Source organism: Schistocerca americana, chromosome X, assembly GCF_021461395.2.
Source record: "Schistocerca americana isolate TAMUIC-IGC-003095 chromosome X, iqSchAmer2.1, whole genome shotgun sequence".
Classification (NCBI taxonomy): domain Eukaryota; kingdom Metazoa; phylum Arthropoda; class Insecta; order Orthoptera; family Acrididae; genus Schistocerca; species Schistocerca americana.
In genome coordinates, this window is record NC_060130.1 from 541749018 (window position 1) to 541763914 (window position 14897).

Below are 14897 nucleotides of genomic sequence, written 5' to 3' on the forward strand. Positions count from 1 at the left end.
ATGAAATTAACTACACTCCTGGAAATTGAAATAAGAACACCGTGAATTCATTGTGCCAGGAAGGGGAAACTTTATTGACACATTCCTGGGGTCAGATACATCACATGATCACACTGACAGAACCACAGGCACATAGACACAGGCAACAGAGCATGCACAATGTCGGCACTAGTACAGTGTATATCCACCTTTCGCAACAATGCAGGCTGCTATTCTCCCATGGAGACGATCGTAGAGATGCTGGATGTAGTCCTGTGGAACGGCTTGCCATGCCATTTCCACCTGGCGCCTCAGTTGGACCAGCGTTCGTGCTGGACGTGCAGACCGTGTGAGACGCCGCTTCATCCAGTCCCAAACATGCTCAATGGGGGACAGATCCGGAGATCTTGCTGGCCAGGGTAGTTGACTTACACCTTCTAGAGCACGTTGGGTGGCACGGGATACATGCGGACGTGCATTGTCCTGTTGGAACAGCAAGTTCCCTTGCCGGTCTAGGAATGGTAGAACGATGGGTTCGATGACGGTTTGGATGTACCGTGCACTATTCAGTGTCCCCTCGACGATCACCAGTGGTGTACGGCCAGTGTAGGAGATCGCTCCCCACACCATGATGCCGGGTGTTGGCCCTGTGTGCCTCGGTCGTATGCAGTCCTGATTGTGGCGCTCACCTGCACGGCGCCAAACACGCATGCGACCATCATTGGCACCAAGGCAGAAGCGACTCTCATCGCTGAAGACAACACGTCTCCATTCGTCCCTCCATTCACGCCTGTCGCGACACCACTGGAGGCGGGCTGCACGATGTTGGGGCGTGAGCGGAAGACAGCCTAACGGTGTGCGGGACCGTAGCCCAGCTTCATGGAGACGGTTGCGAATGGTCCTCGCCAATACCCCAGGAGCAACAGTGTCCCTAATGTGCTGGGAAGTGGCGGTGCGGTCCCCTACGGCACTGCGTAGGATCCTACGGTCTTGGCGTGCATCCGTGCGTCGCTGCGGTCCGGTCTCAGGTCGACGGGCACGTGCACCTTCCGCCGACCACTGGCGACAACATCGATGTGCTGTGGAGACCTCACGCCCCACGTGTTGAGCAATTCGGCGGTACGTCCACCCGGCCTCCCGCATGCCCACTATACGCCCTCGCTCAAAGTCCGTCAACTGCACATACGGTTCACGTCCACGCTGTCGCGGCATGCTACCAGTGTTAAAGACTGCGATGGAGCTCCGTATGCCATGGCAAACTGGTTGACACTGACGGCGGCGGTGCACAAATGCTGCGCAGCTAGCGCCATTCGACGGCCAACACCGCGGTTCCTGGTGTGTCTGCTGTGCCGTGCGTGTGATCATTGCTTGTACAGCCTTCTCGCAGTGTCCGGAGCAAGTATGGTGGGTCTGACACACCGGTGTCAATGTGTTCTTTTTTCCATTTCCAGGAGTGTATTTTGTGTACTAGCCCCATATTTGTCCTTTACAAAATGTTACCAAATATAAGAAAAAAAAAAAAACAATGAGGAGTGGCACAAGAGCAAGTGGATTTTGTAACATCACCAAACCCCAGCTTATATTCTTTGGTAGTTACATCCAGGATGTTTGCCTAGTTGTATCAGTTTTTGATCTGTTAATATACTAATTACTAAAATGACTCCAATTGAATTTTCTTCCATACTAACAAATAACACAGGAATACATGGTTTTTGTTTACAAAATGAATATATCTCTTTGTGTCTGCAGAAATATAAATTTTGTAGGTGAGACAATCAACTTAATTTAAACTAGAGAACTGATGCTTATTGATTCACTTCTAAAGTGTATATGAGAATTCTTTACTGAAAAAAAGAACTTTGTACTGCAGATTCCAGGGGGGAGGGGTGTGTATGGGGGAGGGGGAGGGGGGAAGGGGCCATGGACTTCTATTGACATATCCTTAATTTATTTTAGCTTTCTTTGCAACAAAAGCCATGTCACTTCTAAATGCATTAGTGCAATTATGAACCATTGCAGTTTATTCGTGTACTATGCTTGGTTGTTTAACAATTTAGGCAAAACTTCAACACAGTGGATGCACTGGAGACAGCATAAGTAAACATAAAATGATGTATCTGTATGCTATGGTAAAATAGGGAATGGGAAGGTTCTCTGCAGAATTAGTGATGAAAGACACATGGAAAATACTGACAAGAAGAAGGAACAGGATGACAGGACATATGTTACGACATCATGGGGTAATTTCCATGGTACTAGAGGGTGCTGTAGAGGGTAAAAACTGTAAGGGAAGGCAGAGATTGTAATACACACTACAACAAAATTGAGGACATAGGAAGCATGTACTATTCTGAGATGAGAAGGTTGGCACCAGAGAGGAATTTATGGCAGGCAACATCAGACCAATGAAAAGACTGATGATTAAAACAAACGGTTGTAACCCTGAGACAAGGTCTTGGTGTTTGCTATGCTATCTATTATTCTATAGACAGAGGCAAAAAGACCTGATTCAATAAAGTTCATTTATATCCAAAACTGAATAGATAATCGGTGAATGTAATACTTAGCACATTCATCAAGCTTGAATAATTTATGTGAACCATGAGACATTTCAATACTGTTTAGTCTAGACTGTTAGTGATGTGTTACCATAGAAATTAATAATTTGTTAAATGCTATCCTTCAGGCTAATTAGACACTGAAAAATGAGTTGTAACTGGAATTAGATCTATTATAGTAATTTCATTTGTTTCTCATCCTATGAAAACCTTCATGTATTTTAAAAGTACATGTGGAAACACATTTCCTTTGTGTCAATAAAGCAATTATTGAAACTCATTTCTTGTTTATGACTTAGGGTTTTAAACTGTGGGAATTAAGTACTTACCTACACCGAAGTCAACAGTTGCATACACATCTTGTATTTTTCCACATCGCAGCATGATGTCTGAACTTCCATCTGTTGTAAACAATAGTGCATCATTTCTAACATACTGTTTGAATTTATCTCTCAGCCAGCTAGTGTAAGTAAAATCACATGCTGGATAACTACCATACTCATTTTCAACCTGTAAAAGTTTGTGTATCAGTCAGATCCAATATGTCATTCAAAGTCCTTTTAAATATTTTAATTTATGAAGAAGATTACCTGGACCATTATAACAGGTCCTCCATTGCCATAGAACTTTGGAGCTACCAGTGGCAATAGGTAGCTTAACCAACCATCCACATAATTTAGGAAACCTGAAAGAATACATTCATGTGACTTTAGTATTTGTTGAATTGTATCACAAACAACAATATAAATATAATATGACTGATAAATTAGTAGAACATATTTATCAGTCAATAAACTAGACAGATTTTTTTTATTATATCAGCAGGAAAAAAACATGGGTTCTGCAGCAGAGAAACCCCTCTATGTTCCGATGTGATCCAGTGACATCCTCAATCACGACTGCAATGAGCATGCGGCCATTGAGACTGGACTGTGGATCACTAGAAATATGTTGTCCAGTCTGATGAATCACATTTTTTGTTATACCAGACCAGCACTCATGGCTAAATACAATGCCATCCAAGGAATGACTGCTTCATACATGCAGGGTGGAGGGACAGTATTATGCTATGGGAGAAACTCACCTGGGATTCCTTGGGACCTATAGCAGTTATCAAAGGCACCACGTCAATACAATTCACTAAAAATTTGATAAAACATTAGTAAAGAATAACTGGCCCATCCCATTATTGGCAGTATTTTCAAACATTGTCACAAAGATAATGGACAATTAACTTTTTCTAGTACAGGATAACATACTCAATAGCAAACAGTTTTGATTTAAATAAGAATGATCAGACCGTTTTGATCTGCCAGTACATTTTAAAATAGCACATACTACAATGAACAGTGAACAATTCATGCTGTAAACATTCTCCTAGACTATCACTAAGCTATTTTTTGCAATATTGTTTCTATCAGGAATGCTAATTCAGCAAGATATGCTTCTGTGACGTTGGAATGAAGCAGAATAGTGCTGGTAGAAGTAAAGTTCTGATCATGGGTCATCAGTCATGCCTGGATAACTCAGTCAGTTAGAGCACTGATCACAAAGTGTAAAGTTGCATGTTTGTGTCCCAGCCCAGTGCAAGGCAACAGGAATAGAGGTAGGCATTTCGGTAAAAAGAGTATGGGACATTTTAGATGAAGTACTTTCTATGAGGAAACTTAATGCAAGATGACTGCCACCTTTGTCGAATGCTCACAAAAAAATATCAGCAATGTTGCAACCATGGAAAAATTGAGACATTTAAGAACAATTTGTTGATACCTGAACATCTACTTGACTCATCAGCTCACTGGATTTGCTACCCTCATATTTCTAACTCTTGTCATATAAAAAGAAATTCATGGTTGGAAAACATTTTGATCACAATCAGATGATTACGTGTTCAATAGATGTTTATTTTGCAGAACTTTGAGGACCACACTTCAAGGATGAAATATACTCATTGGAAGAATGTTGGGAAACACTTATTCACACATAATGTGACAATTTAAAAAAAATACAGCACTTTTTATCTACAACACTAACAGTATGACTTACAGGCCATACTAATTCATAATTCTACCTTCATAATTCATCAGGTAGAAGATATACTGTTAACATTTTGAACAGTAGTATGACAGCCCTTCTAGATCAGCTTGATTTGTAACTATGTTCTTAATTTTAATTTATGTTGTGAGTTGCTAATCCTTCCATTATTTGTGTTTTAAATGTGATTAGAAGGGTATCATCACCCAATGAGACATTTAATCTGCAGTATATGGAAGGTGCAGTTGAGGTTCTCAATACTTTGGGGCTGGTTTTTATATCATGACTTGGACCCATACATTCAGGTTTTCAGGAACATGAACCAGGGTGTTAATTTTTACATTCTTGGAATGTCCACCACAAGAACTGTTTATCATACTTGTGGATGGCATGGGAGACTGTTGCAGACCAAGCATTGCCATTCATGGTCATCACACACCTTAGAAATAACCACTCGCCAGGGTAGCCGAGAGTGCTAATGCACTGCTTCCTGGACTCAGGTAGGCACGCCAGCCCCAGATCGAATCTGCCTGATGGATTAATGATAAGGGCCAGTATGCCGGCCAGCCTGGATGTGGTTTTTATGCAGTTTTCCACTTCTCACTGGCTGAATACTGGGCTGGTCCCCATGTTCCACCTCAGTTACACAACTTGCAGACATTTGAAAATGTTCCGTGGCTTACACTAGACACAGACAGCTGGGGTACATTACTTCCGTCCTGGAGGGTTTGGGGTGGCAGCCGGAAGGGCATCCGGCAACCCTCTGTAACTAACTCTGCCAAATCAATAGTAACACAGCTGACCCCACATGAAGTGGGACCAAGGCCCCAAGAAAGAAAGAAAGAACACACCTTATATAAAGAACCATAGCCCACCTTTTGTATTGTCTAGGAGACCACCATGAACACAGTGACCTCAGTGTAATTATTCTCTTTGAATAAAAGTGTCATTTATGTTTATCTCATTGCATATTTCTTTCAGTTATCTTCTGTACTATACTGGGGATGAAGTGTTATCTTTTCTTCTACCTTGTTACGATGAGTATGCCATGAAAATTCCTGTCTCCCAAGATGACAACAGCTGTGTTCAAAAGCCTGCATGTGTATTTTAGTGGTTTAAGAAATACTCAGGAATCCTATTGCCACTCAGTTGGGCTTCTAAATCACAAGCTGTCAATACTACAGAAAATGTTTGGGACTATTTAGAAAAGCAGGTGGAATATAACAAGGAACATCTCAAAATTTGGTAGCTGTAGAGCACCTAATCATCAATGAGTGGCTTCAGTGAGATATGAAATACCTGGAGAAACTTGTAGATGGCTTTCCTCACTGAAGTGAGGCCATTATGGAGACTAGGGGCCATGTTATATGGTACTCGTATGCAGTCTCCTGATTTTTGACCAGCATTTTTAATCATACTTTAACAGAGGTATTAAGGTTTACTGCCAAACACAGTTTCCTTCTGGTGATGCACTGTAACTTACAACACACTGCATCTTCTTGTTTGGTTCAGAGTAGTGGTGTGAAGTCTATTTCATCATCCTTCCAAAGCCCCAAACATGGGGGCTCAAGAGTTTGGGCACACAATTAAGAAAGAAAAATATATAATTTCATTGCATCCCACAGTCCTTTATAACCGGAAACTAGTGATATTACAGGCCAATGATGAATGCTAATTCTCCCTTAAGCCAGCGGTGTATGTTTTTAGTACTTGCTACAGAATGGTGCAGCAATAAATCAGCTACACAGTAAACTGCAAAATATAGTTGCACAGTTGCTGCTGCTCCTGACCTTTTTTTTTAATGAAATGGGCAAAACTACATTTTAGGTGAGCATGAGTCATTATTGTCCATCTCCATAGCTGTGTAGTCAGCATAGATGGCTGCCATGTGGAGGACCCTGGTTCAATTCCTGATACTGCTGAGGACTTTTCTTGGTGGGAGGTCTGGTGCATGGTGTACTCACCATTGTGAGGCCAATCAAGGGACTACTTGGACATGGGAGAATGTTGCAGACAGGCTTCACAGTATGGAAAATATGCAAAATGGCTCGGAGAGTGATTTGCTGACCACATGCCCCTCCATACTACATCTGCATAATGCCACAAGGCAGCCAGTAGACATCTCTTGGACCTTCACAGTCTGGCAAGGAGCTTGTATATTAGTCAATATTAATTGTATTTAGTGACAAGAGATCTGTTAATGATTAAAATCTTCTGGAGAGATCAGTTTCACTCTCCAAATGAAAGAAGGAAACATGTGTCCCATTAATGATAGATAATTACAGATAAGATGAGGATGGAGAAGCAAACCAGCTTTATCCCATTTCAAGGGAACATATCTAAGCACTCAAATTATCATTTTAAGGAAATCACAGAAAACTTATTTTTGGAAGGCTGGAATGGATTTTTTTTTTCAGTTATTTTGTTACCTTCCTTTACAGTTAGAGGGCTGGTATGACATTCTGTATTCATATACTTGTGTCATATGTAAGAAAAGCAAATCCTGGATCTTTTGATAAAGCAAATAGAGGATTATTTATGTATATCAGAAACAACAGAGGACATAAAATAGAGTCCTGCTGCACACCCTGACTGTTTGAAACTGTGAGTGCCTAATACATTGTGATTAACATGGAACTGAAACATTCAGCTTTCTGTTGCACAGATGATATAAAACCAGTGAACCTGTTGGGCTTACTATTCCATAATACACTGGTGTGCAGAACTTATAGAGAAAAGTAGCTGTCACATGCTGTGTCACTTCCAAGTAACACAGTTTGATGAAACTTGGACCAACATACAAAGAACTGCTACAGTATAGTGCAGAAGGTAACTGAAAGAAATGTGGACTGAGATGAACAAAAATGACAATTTTATTCAAAGAGAATAATTACACTGAGGTCACTGGATTCATGGTGTTCCCCAGGTCAATACATAAGGGTGGCTCATGGTTCACTATAAGGTGTGTGATGAGCACAAATAGCAATGCTTGCTCTGCAACATGCTCCCTTGCCATTCACAAGTTTGGTTAAGAGTTCTTGTAGTAGGAAATTCCATTCCTCCACCAGCACAGTTACAACTACTGGATAGTCATCGGTGTATGTGGACATGCTGCAGTAAGCCTCCACAATGCCATATACATGCGCTCAATGTGGTTTAAGTTGGGGAAAGACCAAGCCAGTCCATTCACCGAATATCCTCTCTTTCCAAGAGCTCCTACACCTGGACTGTTCGATTCAGTCATACACTGTCATCCATAAAAATAAATTTAGGGGCCAATGGACCCTGAAAAGATGTATATGGGGAAGGAGTACAGTGTCACAATAACATTTACTGGTAAGCATACTGTAGTCAAAGGTTTTGAGATTTTCCACAATGCTGTACATACTATCATATGGTGAAGGGTGGGAAAACATAATGCACCTAGGAACAGTGTCGAACATGATTGTTTTGGTGGTCCAGGTGTTATGGTGTGGGTTGGCATAATGTTGCATGGGTGCAGTGACCTCCAGATTTTTTAACGTGGCATACTCACCATTCAAGATTATTGTTACACTGTACTCATTCCCCATGTGTGTCTTTTCAGGGGCACATTTGGCTCTTACAGTACCAAAGATAACTGAGAAAACTATGCAATGAGATGAACAAAAAATATTCATGGTAGCACCCGGAACAATACAAAAGGCGGCTCATGGTTCTTTGTAAGGTGTATGATGATCATGAATAGCAATTTTTGTGGATGACAATGCCCAACCAAACTGAACAATATAGGTGGAGGAGCTCTTGAAATGAGAGAATGTATGGCAAATGAACTGACCTGCCCATTCCCCCAACTCAAATCCTGTCAAGTGCATGTTGAATGCATTTCAGAGATGTACTGCAACATATCCACATGCACCAATGACCATCAAGCAGCTGACAGTCATACTGGTGGAGGAATGAAACATCCCACCACAAGAAATCATTGCCAACCTTCTGCCCAGCTAGGGAGCATGTTGCATAGCATGCATTTCCATCCATGGTGATTACACACCCTAATTCAGTTTTTGCATGAGCATATCATGGTTAACACAATCAAAAGCCTAAGTCATACATTTTTATGTAATAAGTGTTTACAAAGTTTATTGTATATTATGTGCTTAATTTTTTAAAGAAATTACTGGCAATAATGAGTTGAGGCAACAATTATTTACCCATGTTTCATCTCCTTTTCTGTGATATGGCTTGATAATACCATGTTTAATTCTGTCTGGGAAAACACCAACTCAGATGAACAGCATTTTATGTAGGTTGGAACTTAAATAGTGGCAACACCGCTGTGGAGACATTATGCAATGGAATCTACTATTGTCACTGATAGCAAATATTGTTGACATATCTACCTTACCTCTGAGCAAAGAGACTCACCTGTCCCATGTCACCAGTGTGCGCACAATCAAGAGAAACACAGTCACAGTGTCACTATGGTTCAAAACAGGAACAACAGATTTGGATCAAGATTGAACGTGCCAGAGGTCGTACAGCATGACAGTCTCAACAAGGACTTCAAGAGGCATGAAGGGAATTAGCATTGCCGTACAGAACATTGGCACGTTGGATAAAAAGCCTTCAACAAAGGTTGGCAAATGGTGGCAGACACACATCGGGCAGGTTGTCCTAGCATCTCCGAAGAAGAAGTACAAGATGTTGCCACGTTAGTGGACAATGATCGATGCCATACGATTTGTGAGCTCACCCATGAAACCGGATTAGTGCATACGACTGTGCTTTGCATCCTGAAGGAATGCCTGGGCATACAAAAACTTGCATCACAATGGATTCCGCATGACTTGATGGAAATGCAGAAATGGATGTGCTACGACATTGCTCAGATGCACTTGGAGCACTATGACGATGAAGGAGAGGCTTTCTTACGCTGTATCATAACTCTGGATGAGACATGGGCCACATCGTATGCGCCAAAACTGAAACGCCAATCCAATCAATGGTGTCATTATGGGTCACCGCAAAAGTCGAAAGTGCGTCAGAGCCCCAGTATGGTGGAAGTTATGGTGATTCTCATATATGATTGTGATGGTGTTATCTTAATTCATTATGTTCCTCCATGGCAGACCATCAGTGCACAGTATTACTGTTCGTTTTTGGAGCATCATCTGCTACCAGCTTTGAGAAAGAAGTGGCAACACTTTCTGTGCAACTCACACATCATTTTGCATGACAATGGGCAGGTGCATACATCTCAAGCTGTGGCTGCTCTGTTTGACTGGGAAGTACTGTAGCATATTGTACCATCCACCATACTCCCTGGACTTTAGTCCTTGTGACTTTGATTTGATTCTGAAGATGAAGTGTTAGAGAGTTCAAATTTCATTGAATGGTTTTTAACACTTCCTAGTGGTTCCACCTTGTGCACAAGAGCAATAATTGTGGTCACAATGCACTTTAAAGTGGTCAGCTCACATTCAGTGGGGTTGCAGCCAGACTGTATCTTGGGAGGATGGTTGAATCAGCTGAGGCATGTCAGCAGTGTCAGAGGCTGTCAAGGATGCTATTCCCTTGGACATCACACAAAAAACTGTTGTTTTTGACCACAGAATGGTGTAAATGGCACCTCAAGGGAAGGAATGGTTTCAAGACACCCTTTATGCCACATCCTGATATCTTTTTGTGTCAATCCTGAGTGATGGTGTCTGAAATTTTTTCCTGTGCCACCCATAAGAATACCATCTGATTTCAATGCTGGATGTTGTGATTCTCACTTCCATCATAGATGTGTCAAGAGAAGGGTTGAGGTGTGGATGCAGTGGGTGTAATGCCTTTCCTATGAAGTGACCTGTCCATGATGGTGTTGGGCAGAATTCTGGTGAAACTTAGTGCCAGTATGACACCATTCACCCACCCATCATTCTGAGGTCTGGCTTCTTTTTTGCATGTGTCTTCACCTTGTTGTTTGAAGCATCACTGAGCCCAAGGGTGATGTTGCAGGGTTCTACATTTTTGCATTATTACAGAGGAAGGTTGTAGGAACTTTTGAGCCAAATTCCACAGTTCTGCTTCACAATTGGGGAAAATGGTCTTCACAATTGTAGAAAATGGTAATGCTTCAAAAAAGTGATCCTTCAATTATTCTGAATAGTGTTCTTTCTACAGCACCAATCATTAGGGTTGCATCCTGTTTCATTCATGTGGCAAGGATGCCTAATTAAGTGTGTCTGCACAAACTTTTGTTAATCTAATCTTGTCTTCATGGTGTCCATTCAGGCAACAGATGGTTGTATATTCCTAGATTTGTCACTTAATACTGGCTCTAGAAACTTTGTAAGTAGGTGTTTAGCGGTATAGTCGAGGTCTATTTCGAAATGTCCGCCAACACATTTGAGAAATATTTTAGATTGTGTTACACAAGCATTTTGTAAGAAATATTTTTGTAACTGCCCCATGAACCATGGGCACCACTGAGCTGGGGTGCCTCAGTGATACAGATAGCTGTACCGTACACTGAGCAGCTATAACATTATACCACTGACCTATTATTGATGTAAGCCTGTCTATGCAATAGCAGCATCACCTGGTGAGGTATGACTTATAGTCAGACACACACATGGTGCATGTTGTATCAGTGAATGTGCTGTCCATGTGTAGAATGGGGAAGACACATAATCTGAGTTTGACTAAGGGCAGTTTGTGATAACCCAGAGGCTGAGCACAAGCATTTCAGAAACTGCTTTATTTGTCAGGTGGTTGAGGAGTGCTGTGGTGAGTGTCTTCAAAACATGGGAAAACTAAGGTGAAACCATGTCCAGACATCATAGAGTTGGGTGGCCACCCATCATTACAAGTGTCAGACATCATAGGATGGGCAGACTGGTAAAACAGGACAGGCGGCGAAGGGTGGTGGAACTAATGTCAGGCTTTAATGCTGCGCAGATTAATGATGAAACTCTCATTTGACCATTGACACTGGATAGTATAGTGTTGCATGGTCTGATGAATCTTGATACCTTCTTCATTGTGTTGATGTGAGGGCACAAATCCTCCATCTTTCAGGGTAACAGTTAATCAACGCCTGTACTGTGGGATGAAGATGAGGTGGCCGTGGCTGCATTATCCTCTGGGGGGGGGGGGGGGGCATTGACATGGGCATCCATGGGTCCAGTGGAGCTCATGCAAGGCATTGTGATGGCCAAGGAGTATTGTACACTGGTTGCAGACCATGTACACCCTTTTATGACAATCATGCTTCCTAATGACAGTAGCATTTTTCAGCAAGATAATGCACCATGCCACAAAACCAAGGGCGTAATGGAGTGGCTCAAGGAACATAGTGGTGAGATCCAATTGATGTGCTGCTGGGCCTCCACCTCACCAGATCTAAACCCGATCAAACACATCTGGGATGTGATTGAATGTGTAATCAGAGCCCTCCCCCCCCCCCCCCCCCCCCCCCCCCCCCCTCCATTGAATTTATGGGATTTGCATGGCTTGTGTTAGCAGATGTGGTGCCAACTCCGTCCAGCATCCTACCGAGGTCTCATTGTTTTCATGCAATGGTGCATCATCACTGTTATCCATGCCAAATGTGGATATACCAGCTGTTAGGTAGGTGGTCATAATATTCTGGCTGATCCATATAGATACAACCACAACATAGGGCTATCTGTGGAGAATCCTGGAAAGGGGCAACAGCCTTTTCAGTACTTGCAGGGGAAACAGTCTGGATGATTGACTGATGTGCCCTTGTAACATCATCCAACATGCCATTGCTCTATTGGTACTGCAAATGGCTGAATGCAAGGAGATGCTACAGCTGCTACTTTTCCCATGTTCATGCAGCTCTACCAAATGATGGCATCCTGTTGGGCAACATATTAGAGAGGTAAAATAATCCTCAATTCAGATCTCTATGTAGGGTCTTTTCAGGAAGATTTCATTATCAAGAAAAACAAAACTGGTATTCAACAGATTGGAGTGTAAAATGTTGCAGCCTATAATCAGGTAGGTACGCTAGAACATTTGAAAAAGGATGGCAGGATGAATAGGACTTCTGGTCAGGTGAGTGCAGGATCACAAACACAAAATTAAATAGAGGTAATGCAAGAGCAGGTCTAACAATAAATGAGAAAATATGAATGTGGTAAGCTATTATGAGCAGCATAGTGAATGCATTATTGTAACTAAGACAGACATAAAACCAACACCCACCACATTACTACAAGATTATGTCAGCTAGCTCCACAGATGATGAAGTGATTGAAAGAATGTATGATAAAGTAAAAGAAATTATTTAGATAGTTAAGGAATAGGAAAAAAATTGTGATGGATGACTGGATTTTGGTAGAAAGAAGAGGAAGGGAAGGAAAAATAGTGGAAGGAAGTGGACTGGAGGAAAGTAATGAAAGAGGAAGCCACTTGGTAGAATTTTGTACAGTGCATAATTTAATCATTGCTAACACTTGGTTCAAGTATCATGAAAGTATGTTTTATACATCAAAGAGACCTGAAAACACTAGGAGATTTTGGATTGATTATATAATGGTAAGACAGAGATTTAGGAACCAGATTTTAAGATATTTTCAGGGGAAAATGTGGACTCTGGCCATAATTTATTGGTTATGAATTATAGATTAAAACTGAAGAATTTGCAAAATGGTACAAAATTAAGGAGATAAGACCTGGATAAGCTGAAAGAATGAGAGGGTGCTGAGACTTTTAATAATTGACTGTAACAGGGGAAATGACAGCAGAAGACGAATGAGGAACTTTGAGAGGTGAGGTAGTGAAGGCACCAGACAATCAAATAGGTAAAAGGCAAGGCCTATTAAAAATCCTTGGATATCACTGGCGATACTGAATTTAACTGATGAAAGGAGAAAATATAAAACCGCAGCAAATGAAGCAGGTGACAGGAAGTACAAACATATAAAAAATGAAATTGACAGGAATTGCAAAATGGTTAAGGAGGAGTCGCCATAGGACACATGAAAGACGCCTTTGTAAGAAAGATACACAGCTGTATGAATATCAAGAGCTGAGACGGAAAACAAACACTAAGCAAAGAAGGAAAAGCTGAAAGGTGGAATGAATATATAGAATGGCTATACAAGGGAAATGAACTTCAAGGCAATATTGTAGAAAAATTTAATATGAAACAAGGACTCTGGAGTAGATGACATTCCCTCAGAACAACTGATATCGCTGGGAGAGCTAGCTGTGGCTAAGCAAAGAAGGAAAAGCTGAAAGGTGGAATGAATATATAGAATGGCTATACAAGGGAAATGAACTTCAAGGCAATATTGTAGAAAAATTTAATATGAAACAAGGACTCTGGAGTAGATGACATTCCCTCAGAACAACTGATATCACTGGGAGAGCTAGCTGTGGCTAAGCTATTCCACCTGGTGAGCAAGACACCTGAGAGAGGGGAAATAGCCACAGACTTAAAGGGTAATGTAATAATTCCAAATCCACAGAAGGCAGGTGCTGACAGATTAGAATATTTCGGAACTCTTAGTCTATAACAATATTATGAAAAGGAAAGTTGCTACTCACCATATAGCAGAGATACTAAATCGCAGATAGGTACAACAAAAAAACTGTCACAAATAAAGCTTTTAGCCATGAAGGCCATCATCAACAATAGACAACAAACATGCACACACACACACACACACACACACACACACACACACACACACACACACACACACATTCGACTCTCGCACACGACTGCAGTCTTAGGCAACTGAAACCACACTGTTAGCAGCAATACCAGTGCATGATGGGAGGGGTGATTGGGTGAGGGTAAGGAGGAGGTTGGGGCGGGGAAGGAAAGGGATAATATGGTGGGGGTGGTGGATAGTGAAGTGCTGCAGGTTAGATAGAGAGCATGGAAGAGGTGGGGAGGGGGGGGGGAATAGCAGAAAAGGAGAGAAGTGAAAAGACTGGGTGTATTGATCAAATGACAGCTATGCAATGCTGGAATGGGAACAGGGAAGGGGCTGGATGGGTGAGGACAGAGACTAATGAAGGTTGAGGCCAGGAGGGTTATGGGAATGTAGGATGTACTGCAGGGAATTATGAATTCACCGCCAGGGTTTTGACTACATCTCGTCATGCCCTGAAATGAGAAATGTCCTGTCCACTATCCTTCCCACCCCTCTCACAGTGGTATTCCACCATCTGCTGAACCTACACAACATAGTTGTCCATCCCTACACAAGCCCTGCTACTAACCCCTTATCTCATGGGTCATACCTCTGTAACAGACCTAGATGCATGACCTGTCCCGTACATCCTTTCACCACCAACTACTCCAGTCCGGTCATG

The 14897-nt window shown here is 41.9% G+C and overlaps 1 protein-coding gene across 1 annotated transcript in view; it reads right to left on the minus strand.

Moving 5' to 3' along the window:
- LOC124555135 (beta-galactosidase-like) overlaps positions 1-14897 on the minus strand; it is a 319307-nt gene that overhangs the window by 112556 nt on the left and 191854 nt on the right. Inside the window, exons 5-6 of the mRNA XM_047128946.1 lie at positions 3128-3222; positions 2867-3047 (exon numbers count right to left, since the gene is read on the minus strand). Of these exons, the coding sequence (XP_046984902.1) occupies positions 2867-3047; positions 3128-3222 (276 nt within the window). The remainder of the gene's footprint in view (positions 1-2866; positions 3048-3127; positions 3223-14897) is intronic.